This window comes from Dama dama, chromosome 16, assembly GCF_033118175.1.
Source record: "Dama dama isolate Ldn47 chromosome 16, ASM3311817v1, whole genome shotgun sequence".
NCBI lineage: Eukaryota > Metazoa > Chordata > Mammalia > Artiodactyla > Cervidae > Dama > Dama dama.
In genome coordinates this window covers 30319576-30338183 of record NC_083696.1, presented here as the reverse complement: position 1 = coordinate 30338183, position 18608 = coordinate 30319576, and the positions used below count along the sequence as shown (strand labels likewise).

The window sequence follows — 18608 nt, the reverse complement described above, 5'->3', positions numbered from 1 at the left end:
AGTTTGAATTGTCATAGTGGTCCCCTGGTCCTGGTTACAGGGGAAGGGCAAGGGGACACATGCAGAGGTTGCAGTGATTTCAGTGCTTGGAGTTGGCCGGGGAAGATAATGGACTTTCACACCTTTGTGCTTTGGGAGTCTGTGAACTGATAAACACTGAGATGCTCCAGGCCACTGCTAGGATTCAGTCTCCCCTTTGATCTAGAATTTCCGGAAAGAGGTCCCGCCTTATTCACACATTCTTAGAGGAAAAACTTAAATTAACTCTGGACTTCATGTTCTCCCCCTCTGTACCACCACAGACAATCTCTGTGAGGGAGAATTTGGACTAGAAAAGCAAGGGAAAACTTTGTTTACAAGCAAAACAAGAGGCCGGGTGTGGTGGGGGCATAGGGTAGGGTTGCAGGAACCTATGAGCCTGTCAGCAAATCAACAATGAACTTTCGCATAAAATCTCCTAAACTTAAAATTCACTTCATTTGAAGTGATATGCAGCCAAATGAAACACAACTTCCGACCAGATTGACTCAGAGGCCACCAGTTTGCAACCTCTGACTTGTGCTGGATTTTATTGTAGGGACCCCCGGATTTGAGTATAGAATTCTATGTTTATAGACAGATTATCACACTTTAAGGGATTTTTTTTTTTAATATAAATAGTATCTTTTGTTTGTTTTTTAATATTTATCTATTTGGCTGCACCGGGTTTTAGTTGCAGCGTGTGGGATCCAGTTCCCTGACAGGCGTCAAACCCAGGCCCCCTGCATTGGGAGCACAGAGTCTTAGCCAACGGACCACCAGGGAAGTCCCATAATAAGGGCAGTTTTAAATTGATTCCCCATTATAATATTCATTCATCGTGGAAAGAAACCGAAGCAAATCTGGCCTTTCCACAGTTTGGGTGAGTACACATTTTTACAGTGAATACCTCTAGTATGGTCCACTATTAGGAAGAAACACTTTATTAGGCTCAATACCTTAGCAGGTATATAAACATGCTGAGTCAGGTATTCTGAGGTTTCCCGAATTCCACAAAGCAGGATTTTAACCTGCCTGCCTCCCCTGGCGCCATCGTCCTGCTCTGAGCCCAGCGTCGTCCTTGCGGGTGTTTTGTGGGCTCGGTTGGTGCATGGGCAACCCCTCTCACAAGCGTAGCACTCTGGACAGTACTGTTGCCTCTTACTTTCTTGGCTTGGAGTGCGGTTCATCGTCTCAGAAACGCCTGTTACATAGCAGTTCTCCAGGGAAAGGAGCAGCCTGTTCATCTTAAAGCAGAGATCAGCTGCAAGCCATGATCTTCCATGGTTTAATGGTCACCCCAGGAAACACCCTCTTCTGGCCAAGGGACAAGGCTCTTCCTTGGACTGTGCTGTATTTTAGTGCCCATCTACCCCTTAGGAAGATACTTTTATTTAAAAACGTTGCTATGCTAGATCCAAGCCCAGATGTCCATTACAGCAGGTCAGAAACCACAGACAAATGCCATTAAAAAAGACAGGAAAGAGAGCACCCTACAAGATAGCCACGGTTGGGTGGATTGGACGGGTGGGGCTCAAAGCACTTTTTCCCATTATCTGATTCCTGTATTTCTTGCTGTGCTTCAGCCACTTTTATCATTAGGAATATAAATAGTAAGTGAACTGCCACATGCACTTCAGGGAAGGGTGGAGGTCTCCAGACGGGAATTTTGAATTTGGTGTGGCATGGGTTCTTGCAGGGTCCCAGTTTGGGGCTTTCCTTTTTTTTTTTTTTCTTCCATTAATTTGTACTTTTGCTTTTTGATGTCTAGATTTTCTCAAGAGGGGTGGAGAAGGAATATTACAGCGTTTAGTCTTTTACCATTATCCTATGATTTTTGTAAGGAGATAAAGAAAGTCATTACGATGCCTGTGAATATAGTACATCATCCCTCTTGGAGCCCAGAATCTACTGGGAGATTCCCCTCTTGTCTTTGCCTTGAGAGGCAAAATATAGGGTAAAGGCTGACAGCACAGACTCAGGAGTCCCCGCTCTGCCACACCTTCATGCTGGGTGAACTAGCAATCTGCTTATCAGGCTGGGCCTCGGTTTCCCTGTTTGTTAAATGGGGTGAGTACAGTGTGCTACTCACAGGATGGTGGTAAGGGCCAGGCGGGTGGTTTAAACGATGTCCTTAGAGCAGTGCCTGCCCGCCGTGAGCACCGCGTGTTTGCCACAGTCGGCATCCTAGCTCGCATCCTGCAGACCACCCTCCAGGTCCAGGGGAACCATGGAGGTTTCCGTGGGGGCCTCCTCTTGTGACCCAGCCCCCAGGAGCAGATGCTGGGGTGTCAGCAATGGCAGCCGTGGCAGGGTACGTTTGAGAGTCATTTTTAGTAACAGCCACTGTTGATGTTCAGTGTGTGTGACAGCACTGTAATTTTACATCCCTGAGATGCGGATGTTCCTGCAGGAAACCCCATCTCCGCGAGGTTAAGCAACATGCTAATTACAGAGCAGAGACCCAGACCAAAACAGAAATGCCTGCTTCCAATGCTTGATCAGGGGCTCAGGACTCCTTCAGAGTCAATTCTTCAACAGCCCAGGATGATCCTTCCCTCCAGTGGGGTCACCCGCTTGGTGGCAGACACGGGTCACTTCCCTAGAGGTAATGCAGAGCCCTGGGCCCTTCAGCGGTGTCTCCCCAGCTTCATGTTCGACAAGATCCACGTAATCATTTGCTTCAGTCATGCCTTCAAATGACTCTAGACCTCAGCTTTCCCATTAGCCAGAAAGGGAGGAGTTGACTGCCAAACATTTCTAACCATCCTCTATCTTTAAAAAAAAAAAAAAAAGTAAATCCCAAAATAAATAACTGCTTGGGATTTGGGGACACCCAGTACTGGAACTTGGTTCTTGAAAATGATCATGATGTCCCAATGTGTCCCTGGAGAGTGCATCACAGAGGACTCGTGGGCGGTTGCCTCAAGGAGCAGGCTTTACCTGCAGAGAAAGCCAAGAAAGGCGATTTGTTTGCAATGGTAACCTGGATCATCTGCAGCAAGAGACTGCCCACCACCCTGTACAGAGGGTGAGGGGAATGGAAGAAGGTGATTTACACTGAGGGGCATTTTATCACCATTTCTTTCAGTGTAATTTTCTGTTCCAGGTTCTAGTGTTTCTTACCAGGGTGCTGTCAGAATTTGGGGGTGGGTGGACCTTCCTGTCCTTGCAGGATGCAAGGACCCCCAAGGATCTAATGTCAAGCATCCCCTCCCACATTCATTGTGGAAACCAAAAAACTGCCTCTGTACCTTTCCTGACACCCCCAGGGGTGGTGCCACCCTCTGCCCACCCACCCCACACGCACCCTAAGCGCAGTCACTGGGTGAAGTCTGTATCTGTGACAGCAGCAGGGGTTGGCCATAAGTTGCCTTGCTCTGCCATTTGGTTTCTCAGGGCCAAATTAGCAACAGAAATGCTCCCTATGTTTTCACCTCTCATCAGTTGTCAAGCCTAGGAATGTGTTCTTAAACATCTGTTAAGGGTAAGCCATGGAGCTTGCTCTTCTGAAAACAGAACCAAAGTCATCTTGTTGACCTGCATGGGGCAGCAGAGGGTGGGCTGGAGGAGAGTGAGGGGAGATGACATCCCTAACACAGAGGGCTGACCATGGGAGGTGAGACCTGCGGCCAGTGCGTCCGCATCCAGGCAGGTAGGGGAGACAGCAGCCGAGCTGGGGCTTGTGAGGGAAGGAAGAACACAGCACATCTTCCTCTCTGACCCAGTTCAACAGGAGATGACGGGGTGGTGGCATGCAGGCGTCCCTGGTAATGTCTGGGAGAGCCCACCATACACATCTTTCCCCAACTGCATGTTCAGTGCCGTCACATTCGGGGCTGAAATCAGCTGTGGTAGTGGTATTTACACCACAGGAATCAGCAAACACTGGTCAGGCTTCAGCTTTGGCCCGAAACCCCAGCCCACTCCCCCCGTCATCCCCTGCACTGAGCTGGTTTCCCAGCACACCATTGCTTTAGGGGGTCTCTGGAGGCCCCCTTAGCTCCTCCATGCATGGTAGGTATCACTTTCTTATAAGGAGCTGCACCCTCTACTGTCCTCTGTGTTCACCCCCACTGCTAAACAAAGCCCCCTTCAGCCCTCCAAACCTGCTCAAGAACTCTGTGGTTACTTAGCCAAACCAGTTCTCCTCCTAGAAAAAGAGGAGCTTGTTATAACAGGCGGGGAGGGGGGGTTGCACTCAGATTTTTGTACTGGCATCCATTTTTGCTATCATATCAAGGTCTATTCTTTCCTGATTTTAAAACACTAGTTTTAAGGGGTTTGAGGAGTCAGCTTATTTTTATTTTGTTTGATTGTCCTTCTAATCAGCTTTCCTGTAAACTGATATTAAAAGTAGTTGCTTTTCCTGAGTCTGAGACTAGATGGTGAAAAAAGATGCCCAGGAATAGTTTGAAAAAAATAGGACAAAGTTGGGAGCTTGCCCAAAATTTAGAATTCATCACAAGTAAACTGCATTTGCATAATTAAGAGTTGCTGCTCCCATCCTGTGGGTCTAATTGCATCCTGCCACGTGCAGAGAGCCACGTCACCACTCCATTCTCTTATCTATCTTTCCCAGACGGGAGATGGCTCTCGATCTCCCATCAGTCTGCTGTTTAGTCACTTTGCCGATGAGAAAGTGAAAGCTGAATTGCCAGGGGGTAGAAGGTGCTGGAAGAAAGGAAACTAGGAACCGGTGTTGACTAAAAAATATAGTCAGAATGCGAAAGTAGAGTTATTTTATTTGGTGGGAATGTTTAGGACTCTGAGCCAGGGAGACCGCATCTCAGTAGTTCTGAGAAAACTGCTCCAAAGAGGCAGGAGGGGAAGTCAGGCTATATACAGTTTTGTAACAAAGGGAGCAAGCATTTTGAATATCAAAGATTGGGTATCAAGTTAGGGAATTTAGCATCTTATGTATGGGGAGATGCAAGCTTCTGGGCTCACTGAATTCATTCCTTTCAAATGCACCTCAGCTTTCTGGGGCCAATCCTGTTTCCTTGTTCACCTTGCTTCTTGCATTCCCCCAGCTCCTCAGCAATCACCCTTGGGGGTGGCAGCATCTGCACTTTTGGGAGCTCTCATTCACATTTGGAGGCCAGAAATCACTGATGGCTGTGACATTTCTTGTTTATTAATATGGCAGGAGATATTTTCATTTCACACCAGGGTTCACCAGGGCTTCAAAAGGCAATGCAGTTATCAAAGAATACTCATTTAAAAGATAATCACAGTGTCTACCATAGGGCAAGAACTATGAGAGACCAAGGGAAGGAAAGAGGCAAGACCAGTCAATAAACAAATAAGAAAAATGTGAGATAGGTCAGGGGGTGGCAAACAATGACCATAGAGCCAAAACCGGCCCCTCACCTGCTTTTGTAAATAAAGTTTTATTAGAACAGAGCTACACCCCTCTATTTACTCCTGTCTATGGCTGGTTTCTAGATGCATACATGGCATTCACAACAGAGACCCCCAGGTTCTTTACAGGAACCGGCCAGAGGAGAAGGCAGAGGGAGCAGTGAGTGAAACAGGCCTGAGAAAGTAAAGAGTTAGAAATAGATCAAAAAGGAGGGAGCGATGGGGGTAGCAGCAGAGTTTGAGTGTGATTGTTGGGGCAGAGGACGGTGCCTGAGGTGAGCAGAAAGATAGGCCTGGCTTGGAAAGATGATCGGGTACTGGCCCAAGTGCGTTAAGTAAATTGTTCAGTCGCTCAGTCGTGTCCTATTCTTTGCAACCCCATAGACTACAGCACGCCAGGGCTCCCCGTCCTTCACCAGCGCCCAGAGTTTGCTCAAACTCATGTCCATTGAGTCGGTGATGCCATGCAACCATCTCGGCCTCTGTCGGCCCCTTCTCCTCCTGCCTCGGGATTTCCCTCTGACTGCTCAGACCCAGAAGCCAGAGAGAAGGTGGTCCTGGCAGCCAGGCGAGATGGGACGGCTGCTTGGACTGGTGCTCTTCAGGCTGTTACTTTGTGAGCTCGGGGCAGGGATACAAATGAGAGCCCGCTTTCCTGTGTAAATATTTGAAAGTATGTGGTTAAAGCTAACGGGGACGTTCTGTCCTCCCACTTTCACAAATGCCCCTCTGTGACCACCTGGGAGCCTCAGTTCTGGTTTCAGGGTCTGGTTCCTCAGGGTCCCCGCTGCTTCCCCTCCCACCTTCCCAGCCTGCACGCGAGGCCTTGCCGCGTCCCAGCCACACCCACCAGCCTGTGGGGGCGAGGGGGGCGGGACACACGAGAATATTTTGAGGCATGAGTCAGGACTTAGGGAGCCCAGAAGTCCCGACCCTCCTCTCCTCTGGGCAGTGTCCCTGCTCACGCTACCCTGGCCCGGCCAGTGAGGGTCTGACCAGACTGGGCACTGGGGCATCTTGGGGCTTCTGTTAAATACAGACCACACTCTGCCTCCAAAGAAATCCACATTCTTCCACCTTCTCGAGCTAATCAGGAGCACGCTCTGTACCTCTCTTTGCCCCCTCTCTGCATCAAAACCAGAGTGTGCATTGGAGGGCACTCACACGAAGGCTGCTGGAAGCTGCTTTCTTGGGGACAGACGCTCATCTGAGCGCGCCACTCGTCCCTGCTGCGACACCTAATGGTGAAAAGTGGAAGTGCACCACCCACCGGCAGGAGAGAGATGTCCGAAACTTCTTGTTGCAGAGTTGTTAAGTCACTCAGTATCTTTGTGACACTTTGTGACCCCCATGGACTGCAGCACACCAGCCTTCCCTATCCTTCACTGTGTCCTGGAGTTTCCTCAAACTCATGTCCATTGAGTCGATGGTGCCATCCAACCATCTCATCCTCTGTCACCCGCTTCTCCTCCTGCCTTCAATCTTTCCCAATATCAGGGTCTTTTCTAATGAGCTGGTTCTTTGCATCAGGTGGCCAAAGTACTGAAGCTTTAATATCGGTCCTTCCAATGAATATTCAGGGTTGATTTCCTTTAGGACTGACTGGTTTGATCTCCTTGCTGTCCAAGGGACTCTTAAGAGTCTTCTCCAGTACCACACCTCTGTCGCAGAGGGCTGTCTCAAATTCTGTGTTCAGATTCTTCATGGTTCTTAGTGAACACCAGCAGGGAAGGGCCCTCCTCGAGGACGAGGTTAGATTTCCTTGAACTGAAGACTCGAATATATTCTGCTTGTCCTAGACTTTAAGCAGTTTCCCAGCCCATCTCCCCAAGGGCAAAGTAAAGGGTGAGAGTCCCTCCCGGTCCAGGCCAGCAGGTCCTGACTGCAGGGGAAGGGAGGGCAGGGAGATGTGTGAAGGCCCTGGGCAGAGAGCAGGAATGTGGGATGGCTTGCAACCCCTAGACCCCTTTCTTCAGCCCTCGAAATATTTTTCTCACCTGCCTGCCATTCATCTCCACTTGAAAGGTGAGAATGTGTGTGTGTTTGTATGATCATCCCAGAATCAAGGACACTGTAAAAGCTGAGCTGTCAGTCCCATGAAGCAGTATTTTCTTGGACAAAACAAGATTTCTTGAGGATTGTTATATTTGGGAAACAGCATGAGAGCTAGTGATGGGTTCTGACATGAATGCAGTCCCTGCAGAAGAAGGTTCAATCTGTATCTCTGATTAAAAAAAAAAAAAAGACGCTCCCCTGGAGCTCCCCAAGGGCATGGAGCCTGTTAACACAGGCCAGCAGTCCAACTCATTTGCTTAGGAAAAATGAGGTGCCCGAGTGTACCCTTTGTCCGTGCAAATCCAGAGTGGGGAGGCGGGGTGCACGCTCATCCTACTGACCCTTTTCATAGCAATGACTTGTAAGCCTTACTTTAAATCAGAACTCTGCACTAACTGGGAAGTGTTTTCTTAGTGAAACGAACTGGAAATGGCCCTTGTCGGATGTTCATAGTCCTAGGACTAATAACTGAAGCACAGCCCAGCTTTAAGTTTCTGTTCTCAACTCTGTAAATCCTTGTTTACTCCTCCCTGCTCCCCACTCCCCTTGTAGAAACCCATCACCTCCCTGTCAGGGACAGCAGTGATAGAAAGGAAACCTAGTTCTGTCTTCTCCTTGGTCAAGAAAGGGCCTTGACCTCTCTGAGCCTTGGTTTCCACATCTGAAAGGGAGAACGACCACATTAACCACAAAGGTTTCTTTGCGGTTTAACGAGGAGTGTGAGTGAAAGCCCAGCGTAAGCTGGAAGATACAAACCTGGAAGTTACTGCTGCAGACAGGAAATGCATCTGTCGCAACTCCGAGGCGTGTTCATGAAAGAATACTTCAGGACCCTTGTTGAAGACAGTAGGATTGACTATTTGGGGGTACTGCAGTGGGTATGGAGCAGAGGAAAGAGATCAGCTCAGCCCCAACTTCAACAAGGACAAGCGGGGATTTACAACCAAGGAACTGGGTGGTGTTCATGGATGGAAAATCACTAAGACAAAACCCAAAGGCTAAGGGGTTTCTTGCTAGACCCATGCCTTGGATTCTTTCATGAGATGGTCAGCCAGCTGAGGCCACAAGAGGAGAGGGAAGGGAGGCTCGGGGGAAATGCAGTTGTTTATATCATTGGTCCCAGAGAGACAAGGATTGGGGTTGGGTCACAGAGCTCAGACTCAGTTAAGCAGGGGGAAGCAGAGAGCCGCTGGGGCAAGTGCTTTCCTGGGGTCAGGGTGGGTACACAGGAAAGGTGCAGGGCGTGTCACTGGGGTCACAGTGGGAGGGTAAGAAGGGGAACCTGTGGCTGAGCCCACTTACACACAGGTGCACCTGGGCTGGCGCTCACATCCTCTGTTTGTGGGGACGTTGAGGCCACAGGAACATAGAAAGCTTTAAAGATTATAATACTCATCAGGATTCTTGCTGAAGGTAGGGCAGGTGCTCAGATGTCAATATTGGGCATCATGAGTTTGCTCAGATATCAAGGGTGGGAGAATTCCTCTAAACTTGACCTTGCAGGATTCTTGTTTATCTTGGACTAACCAGGCCGACACAGCCCACCGTCACCAGCCCTTCTTCCCTCTTTCCTCCATTTCTGGGGCTGACTTGGGAAGCAGGCAGACAGACCACCAGCCACTGCTAGCCCACCACTGCCCTGAGTGGAACTGGAAGGAGCAAGGAGGGCTCTCAACCCAGGCAGCACTGAGCAAGGCCGGGACACACCCTCTCGCAATGGCGGGGGACAAGCCCACATTGGTTCAGAGCAGCTGCTGGAAGCAACGGGGTAATACCTGTGTCCGAGGGTACCACAGTCTGCTCAGACTTGGGCTCAGACCTGCGGGATTCATGCAGGGGGAACAGAGGTGCCCTCACTCTTTCACACAGGACAGATGTGTTGGCCCAGCCTGACACATCCCAGTGGTCCAGACACACCCCAGTGTCAGGATCAGAGGACACGGAACAGACAGAAGAGAGCAATGCTATGGGTAATGCCCCCAGATTCAATAATGGCACTAAAGCCAGAAGCAGGTTTTCTGCCTTTGCCCCATCTCAGGAGAAGCACATACTAGCTTCACACAAAGAATCTGTCCATGTTAGTTAGCCATGTGTCATGGACTAGGTGGAGAACCTTTTTATTTATTCATGAGATACTCCTAAAGGAGGGAGCTGCTCAAAATTCAGACACTCACTGTACAGTGGGTGGTGCTAGTGGTAAAGAACCCCTCTGCCAAGCAGGAGACATAAGACATGTGGGTTTGATCCCTAGGTTGGGAAGATCCCCTGGAGGAGGGCATGGCAACCCACTCCAGTGTTCTTGCCTGGAGAATCCCATTGTCAGAGGAGCCTGGGGGCCACAGTTCATAGGGTTGCAAAGAGTTGACATGACTAAAGCAACTTAGCATGCAGCACGCACTACTTGAAGACAGAAGGGCTGGTTTGAAGATGAAATTATAATGAAAGGTGGTAGATTGGCTTCAGGGTTCGTGGGCTCATCTGCCACAGTAAATGGCATCAGGGAGATGCCAGTGCCCCATTTCTTCTTGCCTGATCAGCAGCACCCCAATGAGTAACTGCCTCAGAACTTTTCAACTCCTGTGCTGACTTGGGTCATAATTCAGGGGAAGGGCTGGCAAGATACTCCAGCCCTTTCCACCCAATGCAGAGTTTTGTCTCAGCACCTGCTGAGATTTGGGGTTAAAAGAAGAAACCAAATAAGGACAACCTCATGTTCTACACATCACTGTCCAAACTATGGTTTCCAACCCTAGGAGAACCAATACTTTAAAACAGTGGTCCCCAACCTTTTGGATAGGGGAGTGGTTCGGGCAGTAATTCGAACCCTGGGGAGCAGTGGATGAAGCTTTGCTGCTCACCTCCTGCTGCGCTTCCTGGGTCCTAACAGACCAAGGACTGGCGGGGGGGTTGGGGACCCCTGCTTTATAATGTACATAGTGTGATGCCGCCATTACTGTCCTGAAATAAAACTCAAAGATAACAGTGTACCTACTTAGGTAATTTTAAAAGATCAACAGAATGGCCTAACTGTAATATAACAAAGACATCCAAGTAATTAATATACATGTGGTATCATAGAATGTGTTTCAGTATGTGATTGCAGAGCACAGGCGATGAGGAGGCGTTGTTAACTTGACAGATGCTTGGGCCCATCCACAGAATCACTGAATGTAACACTACAGATGCCGTGGATGTTGGAGGGACAGCAACTCGGAACAGCAGCAACAGGCTGACATTTTAGAAGTAGGGATCAGAGCTTCTGAAAGATTAAGCGGAAAAGGATGTGTGTATAATTCCACCAACGTATACAATAGTTGCACTCTTGGGAAAGTCAGTATGTATTAAACCATACCCTCTCAAAACCCTCTGGGTCATATTAAAATGCAGTTAAGTCCTAAGTTCAGATGATCACAAACAAGGTCTTTCTCTTAGATAAATGCTCAGCAGACACTCAGAAGTCAGGCAGACTCAGGAGAATTCGTCCCACTCAGAACATTATTTGTGCATGTCAGGAGCCCAGCACCCCTCTACCCGCCACCCCCCAGCAGCATCCCCCAGCGCTGGGAACTCAAACTGCCACCATCCATCTTCAAAATGCCAGCTCCTGGGTGGTGTTCCCCTTGTCGAGAAAGATGGGTCGGAGTTTACCAGGAAGAAACAGAGGAAGGAACGCAGGAGAGTTGTGAGTTTGTTACTAAGGCACGAGCATGCCCTAGGGCTCCCATCCTTGGTTGTTGGTGGAAAATGTAACAACAGCTCAGGAGGAGGAGATGAGCACTAAATCAGCACCTCCTAGGATTTAGGTCTGGAAGCAGGAGCCCAGCCAGGCCTGAGATCACGCTGAAAGGAAAAGGCAGAGCCTGAGCTCTGAGGCATTCCTGCATGGGTCACCCTGAGTACCTCATTTATGCGGCACCTCTTTATTGGCCGTCCTACATGAGCCAGGTGCTGGGGATACCATCCTGCCCTCAAGTTGGCCTCTGTTTTAGAGGGGAAGGGTATCACATGATAACCCCCCAGTCCAGTGGGGTCACGATGGAGAACCACATGTGGGCTGGAGCCTGCCCATGAGGAAACTTCCGGGAGAGATCACAGCAAGATAGGTCTCCTAGGGTACAAGGAGTTAACAGGCTAAAGCATAGCGAGCCATCGTGGGTAGGGGAGAAGGACTCGTCCTCAGGCTGCAAGGCAGAGGCTGTTATTACAGAGCTGGGAGCTGAGAGCCAAGAGGGTGCATGAGGCCAGGATGGAGCGAGGGTGGCATGACCAGTGTTCTGCCATGTAGCCCTTGAGGTGGGTTCTCCGGCTGTACGGAGCTCCTCGCCAGCACCATCCCCTCAAAAGCACCCGTGTTATATTTGATAGCACATTGTTCGTGTGTCTGTCTCTCCTCAAAGCTGTGGATCTGGGGCTGATGTAGACCTTCCTGTTCTAGCACACAGGAGGTCCTCCACGAATGTTTATTGATGAATCTGTGCATCATCCAGGGCTGGGGAGACTTCTGCTTCTCCCTGTAGGGCTGAGAAAGAAGACAGCAGAAATGTTATCATGTCCTGCAGGCCCTTCCCCAGCATTTAACTTTGTACCTTGTGACGCCCTTCTTCTCATCATCTTGTACCTTCAGGATGTCGTCGAGGAGCAGGACTCTTCCACACAGAAGGGGCAGGTGTGCTGGCTGGTCTAACAAGGCCAGTCTAGACTGCTTCCCAGGAATTGTTCTCCCCAGTTCATCATGCATCAAAGTGCAATAGAAGTGGGGAAATCCATTGAGACACAGCACATCGGTGGTTGCTAGTGGCAGGGCAGAGGGAGGGCTGGGAAGTGACCACCAATAGATATAGAGGTTCCTTGTAGGGCAGGTGAAAGTGCTTTGGGACCAAATAGCAGTGATAGTTGTACATGTAGTAAAAGCTGCTGAAAGGTCTGCTTTGAAATGGTTAAAATGGTGAATTGTATGTTATGTCTGCATGCGTGCTAAGTCGCTTCAGTTGTGTCTGACTCTTTGTGACCCTATGGACTGTAGCCCTCCAGGTTTCTCTGCCTCTGGGATTTTCCAGGCAAGAGTACTGGAGTGGGTTGCCATGTCCTTCTCCAGGGGATCGTCCCACCCAGGGTTCAGACCTGCATCTCTTATGTCTCCTGCATTGGCAGCAGGTTCTTTACCACTAGTGCCACCTGGGGAGCCTATGTTATGTCTGTTTTACATTAAAAAAATTTTAATGCAGTGGGGACAGAACAAGAAGTATCTACCACATGAGTAGAAATTGCAGACCTCCTAGAGTACAGACTTCCAGTTAGAAGTTAAATAAACCTTGGGGCTATAATGCACAGCCGTTTGACTAGAGTTAATAATACTCTACTGCACATTCGAAAGTTGATGAGACTAGATCATTAATATTCTCATCACAAGAAAAAAATATTTTTACTGTGGGTAGTGATGGTTGTTAACTAGACTTACCATGATGATCATTTCACAATAGATACAAACATCAAATCATTTACATTGATTTGAAACTAATGTTACAAATTACTTTTACCTCCATTTTTTTTTTTTTTTTTTAGAGGCAAAGAAAACTCACAGACCAAAAGGATGCATTGGGGGTCTTTTGTTTGTTTGTTTTGGGGGCTGTTTATGTTTTTATCTTCTGCCCTCGCTGCGCAGCTTGCGGGATCTTAGTCCTCCGACCGGGGATCGAACCTGGGCACGGAGTCCTAACCACTGGACCCCCAGGGAAGTCCCAAGCAGCAGGGCAGTCAGCCCTTGAGCCGTGGCAATCAGCATGCGCGTCTTGCTCAGGGCCTGCTCTTCCCCCTGACTGAGGGCCCGGTTTCGTCTCTATTCAGGACACGCATCGAGGACTCTTCATCCAGCAACTGCGACCCACACAGAACCTGCAGCCGAGAATCAAGCTGAAGCTGTTCGGCCACTCGGGGTCTGGGAAGACCACTCTGGTGGAATCTCTCAAGTGTGGGCTGCTGAGGAGCTTCTTCCGAAGACGCCGGCCCCGGCTCTCCTCCACCAACTCTGCCCGGTTCCCACCCTCGCCCCTGGCCTCCAAGCCGGCAGGTATGCATGCACCCCACCAGCCCTTGTCTCTTCACTGGGTGCTTCCAAAGTCAAAGCCGGGGAGGAGGGGTGGCTTTGTTTTGAGCACTTGGCCCGAGGCTGACCGACTCCTGCCGCCTGGGTGGCTTCAAGGTGTGGGCCCCCTGGCTCTTGGCCCCGTGTCCACCTCACTCTTGGACGGCAAGTACACCCTGCCCCCGGGCTAGCAAGGAAGAGCCTCATTGAACTCACAGTCCACAGTCACAGACACATAAAATAGCACAATCGAGTCATATTCTGCTCAGGGACTCTGCCCTTGAAGACGCAAAGAACTGGGGCTGATACAGATTCAAGGCCGCACAGATGGAATATCAGCTTCCAGGATGGGTCCTCACCCCTGACACTCTCTCCTTGGAATGCTGTGCACACATCCAGGAATTTGAGAACACAGGGAAACAAATCTGGGTGCATGGGGAGGCCCATCCATGCGTTTCTGGAAGTGGGGTGGTGGTTTTGAAAGTCTCCTTAATGGTTTTTCAATTGGTCCATCCACTCACTTGGACCCTGGTTGGAAAACAGATGTTGCCATCTACCCCCACCTCCCACAGACACAATTATCAATGGGTCCACTCCCAGAACTGCAGGGTGACCTGTCCCTCTCAGGGAGAAACACCTGAGATGACCAAGAGGAAGCTGAACAGTCTGGGGTGTTGTTTTTCCTGACTCCCCCCACCCCTTTTAGAGTAAGGGAATTAAGTTTTTCAAAGATAGGAATATAGACCTTCAGAGACTTTCTAAACAATGTCACTTTTGAAGCTCTGTGCCTCAGATTCACTTTCTGTACATAATACAAAGGTGTCATATCTGTTACTTAGAATGAAAACAGGCGTTTCAAAGTTTTGTTTCTCTGTAATTTCTCTCTCCATGAGGAAGGAGGTCTGGGCAGCATTAGTAGGGTGAGGGACCATTGACTGAGATCTTCATGCCCCTTTCAACTTTTTCCCTCTGAGCACAGCAATAGGATTGAAACGAGGGGAAGAAGTACAGCCAACGTGGACACATAATTAAAATGATTATAATATTGCTAACACATACTGCTAATGCAAACCGAGCCCTGCCCGTGTGCCAGGAACTAGGCAAAATGTGGTACGTTTGACACCTCATTTAACCCACGTGACAGCTTTATTGGCAGCTTTGCCAGCCTTTTACTGAAGCCTTGCGGGGTCAGATACATGCCTAGAGTCACACAGTTGGCAGTTCATGAAGTGTCTGGCTCCCGAGCCAGGGCTCGTTAATGACGCTTACAACTCCTTCTGACTTGGGGCATATTTGTGCTCACATTTTCCATTTTCCACCGTAATTTTGCTCAATTTCAGGATGTAAGATAGGTTTATAGCTTCTCAGAAGCCAGTCGCTTTCCAGATTTAACCATTAAGTTCAGCCTCTGTGTGTGGACGCTGCCAACGTTTGCTTAAGGTTCCAAGTGAGCGTCTCCCGCAGTTCCGGGTGTCGCCCCTAGAGGGAGCCAATTCTCACCTGCTGTGGGTAAGGTCACTCCAGTCTCAAGGATTTGAGGCTGGGAGGTGCAGCGGGAGGGAGGCAGAGAGAAACAGACAAAGAGATGAGATCTATACAAATCCGTGATCTGGAATTTTCATTAGCCATATTAGATATGAATTTATGCTGCAGGGGGCTTCCCTTGTGGCTCAGCTGGTAAAGAATCTACCTGCAATGCAGGAGACCTGGGTTTGATTCCTGGATTGGAAAGATTCCCTGGAGAAGGGAACGGCTACCTGCTCCAGTATTCTGGCCTGGTGAATTCCATGGACTTTCCAGTCCGTGGGGTCGAAAAGAGTTGGACACGACTGAGCGACTTTCACACTTCACTTACGCTGCAGGAGCGCTTGGGCACACTTCAGGTGACATACAGGCTCTCCAGGAGGGAGAACAGCTCTACCCTCACTTCTCAGAAGTCGGATCTCCATTCTTCTTCCTCTGATCAGTTCCCATGTCTGGAAGAATCCAGAAGTAGATTCTCGGTAAAACACAGCTCAGGATGGCTAAAGTGAAAGAAAGAGTTGTCGCTCAGTCATATCCGACTCTTTGCGACCCATGGGCTGTAGCCTGCCAGGCTCCTGTGTCCATGGGATTCTCCAGGCAAGAATACTGGAGTGGGTTGCCATTTCCTTCTCCAGGGGATCTTCCTGACCCAGGGGTCGAACCAGATCTCCTGCATTGCAGGCAGATTCTTTACCATCTGAGCCACCAGGGAAGCCCCTCAGGATAACTAGATTATCGGCAAATCTCACTGCATCTTCCAGCCAGGGCTTAGAGAGATGTGAGTCACGGGGCTGAGTGACACAAGATTCTCTCAAGGACGACAGGTGCTCTGGACCAGAAGAGTGTCCCTGACTGTGAAAAGTAACTCGGGGTACAGAGATGTAAGGTCAGAGGTCAGCAGCCTGGTAAGCTGCAGCATTTTGTGTAGTATGAGGAAGGGGAAGGAGAAAAGTTGAATTAACTTCCAGAGTTTGCAAATCAAGACATCTCACCTTAAAAGTTGGATATTTATTTGGTTTCTTGTAAAAAATAAAATTGGGAGCTCTGGCCACGCTGGATTCACATTTCTACCTGGAGCCAGTTAGTGGCTGGAGTGAGGGGCGTAGCACCATATCGAGGGGCCCAGGCTCTGCGTTTTACCCTGCCCCCACCCTGCCCCCTAACTCCGGGAAGGAGAGCTGAGGAGTAGACTCCCCACATCTGTGTCTGAAATTTCTCCCTGTGACAGAAATGACATTTCAGCAGTGCACTGGTGTGTGTGACCCTTGGGCTAAGGTCACTCCTAGTTATCCCAAATCTGTCTGACCAAGGCCAGGCAGCCTCCCAGAGGGCCTGGGCAAGGATGGAAGAGGCTCACCCGGCTTCGTGCCCAGGTGGCTGGTCTGCTCTGAGGGTGGCTGAAGTGTCTATATGGACAGTTCCTGGAGGTGACAAGATTGGCTCGCAGCTAATTCTAGTCCTGCTGAGGCTGATAAGAGCTGAGAGACTGTGTTTCTGCAGGAGGCTCCTTCTCCGGCCCTGCCCAGTGCCGGGCCAGAAGGCCCCCGGCTGCGGAGTGCAGGCAGGAGGCGGCAGCACATGAAGCCAGGACCCCGGCAGCCCCAGACCAGGCAGCCTAACAGTCACTTTCTGACCCTCACAAAGCAGAAGGGGGACCTCAGGAAAACGGAACATGGCACAGATATGAAACACCAGGAGGGCCGCCTGGGGGGACCAGGCTGGGGGAGGGAGGCAGGCTCTGGGGGCCTTGGGTACCATAGGAGAAGGGACAGGGCAGCATTTCTCTGTAAGGCATGAGGAAAGGCTGCTCTGGAGCATGGTCTTAGGGCAGGAGGTCTGTTGCAGCCAGGCTCAGCTGTGCCCCAGCTCTAGACACCCCTGACTTTCGCTAGAATGGTCAGGCCTTCCTCCTTTCCCCGGGAGAGGTGCCTGCGTGAGCACATTTACATCCCTCAGGTGGCAGGAAGGTTCTGGGCTTTTAGAAACTTGCCTTTTGCGTTGTGCTGGAGCTAGAGGCTGAGTCACCAGCCAGGAGACAGGATAGCATGGCATGGGGGACCTGGAGCAGCCGCTCACGGCGCGTGGCTGCCGCACACGCTCCCTTTGTGCCGCAGCTGTGAAACTGTGATTCTGCGGTAGGAAGGAAACCCCTGTGCCAGCGGGGGAGTGAATGTCCAGAAAGAGCCCTGCAGGAGGCTGCTGCATGCTTACCAGAGAGCAGTGTTTGCAGGAAGTCTCTTCTGACCTGGGTGCAAAAGTGGCTTCTCTACCGGGGCCTTCCACTTTTTACCACTAGAGGTCAGTTCTGTTCAGTTGCTCAGTCGTGTCCGACTCTTTGCGACCCCATGAATCGCAGCATGCCAGGCCTCCCTGTCCATCACCAACTCCCGGAGTTCACTCAAACTCATGCCCATTGAGTCGGTGATGCCATCCAGCCATCTCATCCTCTGTCGTCCCCTTCTCCTCCTGCCCCCTCCCAGCATCAGGGTCTTTTCCAATGAGTCAACTCTTCTCATGAGGTGGCCAAAGTATTGGAGTTTCAGCTTCAGCATCAGTCCTTCCAGTGAACACCCAGGACTGATTTCCTTTATGATGGACTGGTTGGATCTCCTTGCAGTCCAAGGGACTCTCAAGAGTCTTCTTCAACACCACAGTTCAAAAGCATCAGCTTTCTTTATAGTCCAACGCTCACATCCATACATGACCACTGGAAAAACCACAGCCTTGACTAGACGGACCCTTGTTGGCAAAGTAATGTCTCTGCTTTTTAATATGCTGTCTAGGTTGGTCATAACTTTCCTTCCAAGGAGCGTCTTTTAACTTCATGACTGCAATCACCATCTGCAGTGATTTTGGAGCTCAAAAAGATAAAGTCTGACATTGTTTCCACTGTTTCCCCATCTATTTCCTCTGAAGTGATGGGATCAGATGGCATGATCTTAGTTGTCTGAATGTTGAGCTTTAAGCCAACTTATTCACTCTCCTCTTTCACTTTCATCAAGAGGCTTTTTAGTTCCTTTTCACTTTCTGCCATAAGGGTGGTGTCATCTGCATTTCTGAGGTTATTGATATTTCTCCCAGCAATCTTGATTCCAGCTTGTGCTTCCTCCAGCCCAGCGTTTCTCATGATGTACTCTGCATATAAGTTAAATAAGCAGGGTGACAATATATAGCCTTGATATACTCCTTTTCCTATTTGGAACCAGTTTGTTGTTCCATGTCCAGTTCTAACTGTTGCTTCCTGACCTGCATACAGGTTTCTCAAGAAGCAGGTCAGGTGGTCTGGTATTCCCATCTCTTTCAGAATTTTCCACAGTTTATTGTGATTCACACAGCCAAAGGCTTTGGCATAGTCAATAAAGCAGAAATAGATGTTTTTCTGGAACCCTTGCTTTTTCGATGATCCAGCGGATGTTGGCAATTTGATCTCTGGTTCCTCAGCCTTTTCTAAAACCAGCTTGAACATCTGGAAGTTTATGGTTCACATATTGCTGAAGCCTGGCTTGGAGAATTTTGAGCATCACTTTACTAGTGTGTGAGATGAATGCGTTTGTGCAGTAGTTTG

The 18608-nt window shown here is 49.6% G+C and overlaps 1 protein-coding gene across 7 annotated transcripts in view; it reads left to right on the top strand.

The window, feature by feature from the left end:
- Positions 1 to 18608, top strand: part of DAPK1 (death associated protein kinase 1) — a 205820-nt gene that overhangs the window by 171434 nt on the left and 15778 nt on the right. For all 7 annotated transcript variants that reach the window (XM_061163707.1, XM_061163703.1, XM_061163701.1 and 4 more), the window contains exon 20: positions 13282 to 13504. In XM_061163707.1, coding sequence (XP_061019690.1) covers positions 13282 to 13504 — 223 coding nt within the window. The remainder of the gene's footprint in view (positions 1 to 13281; positions 13505 to 18608) is intronic.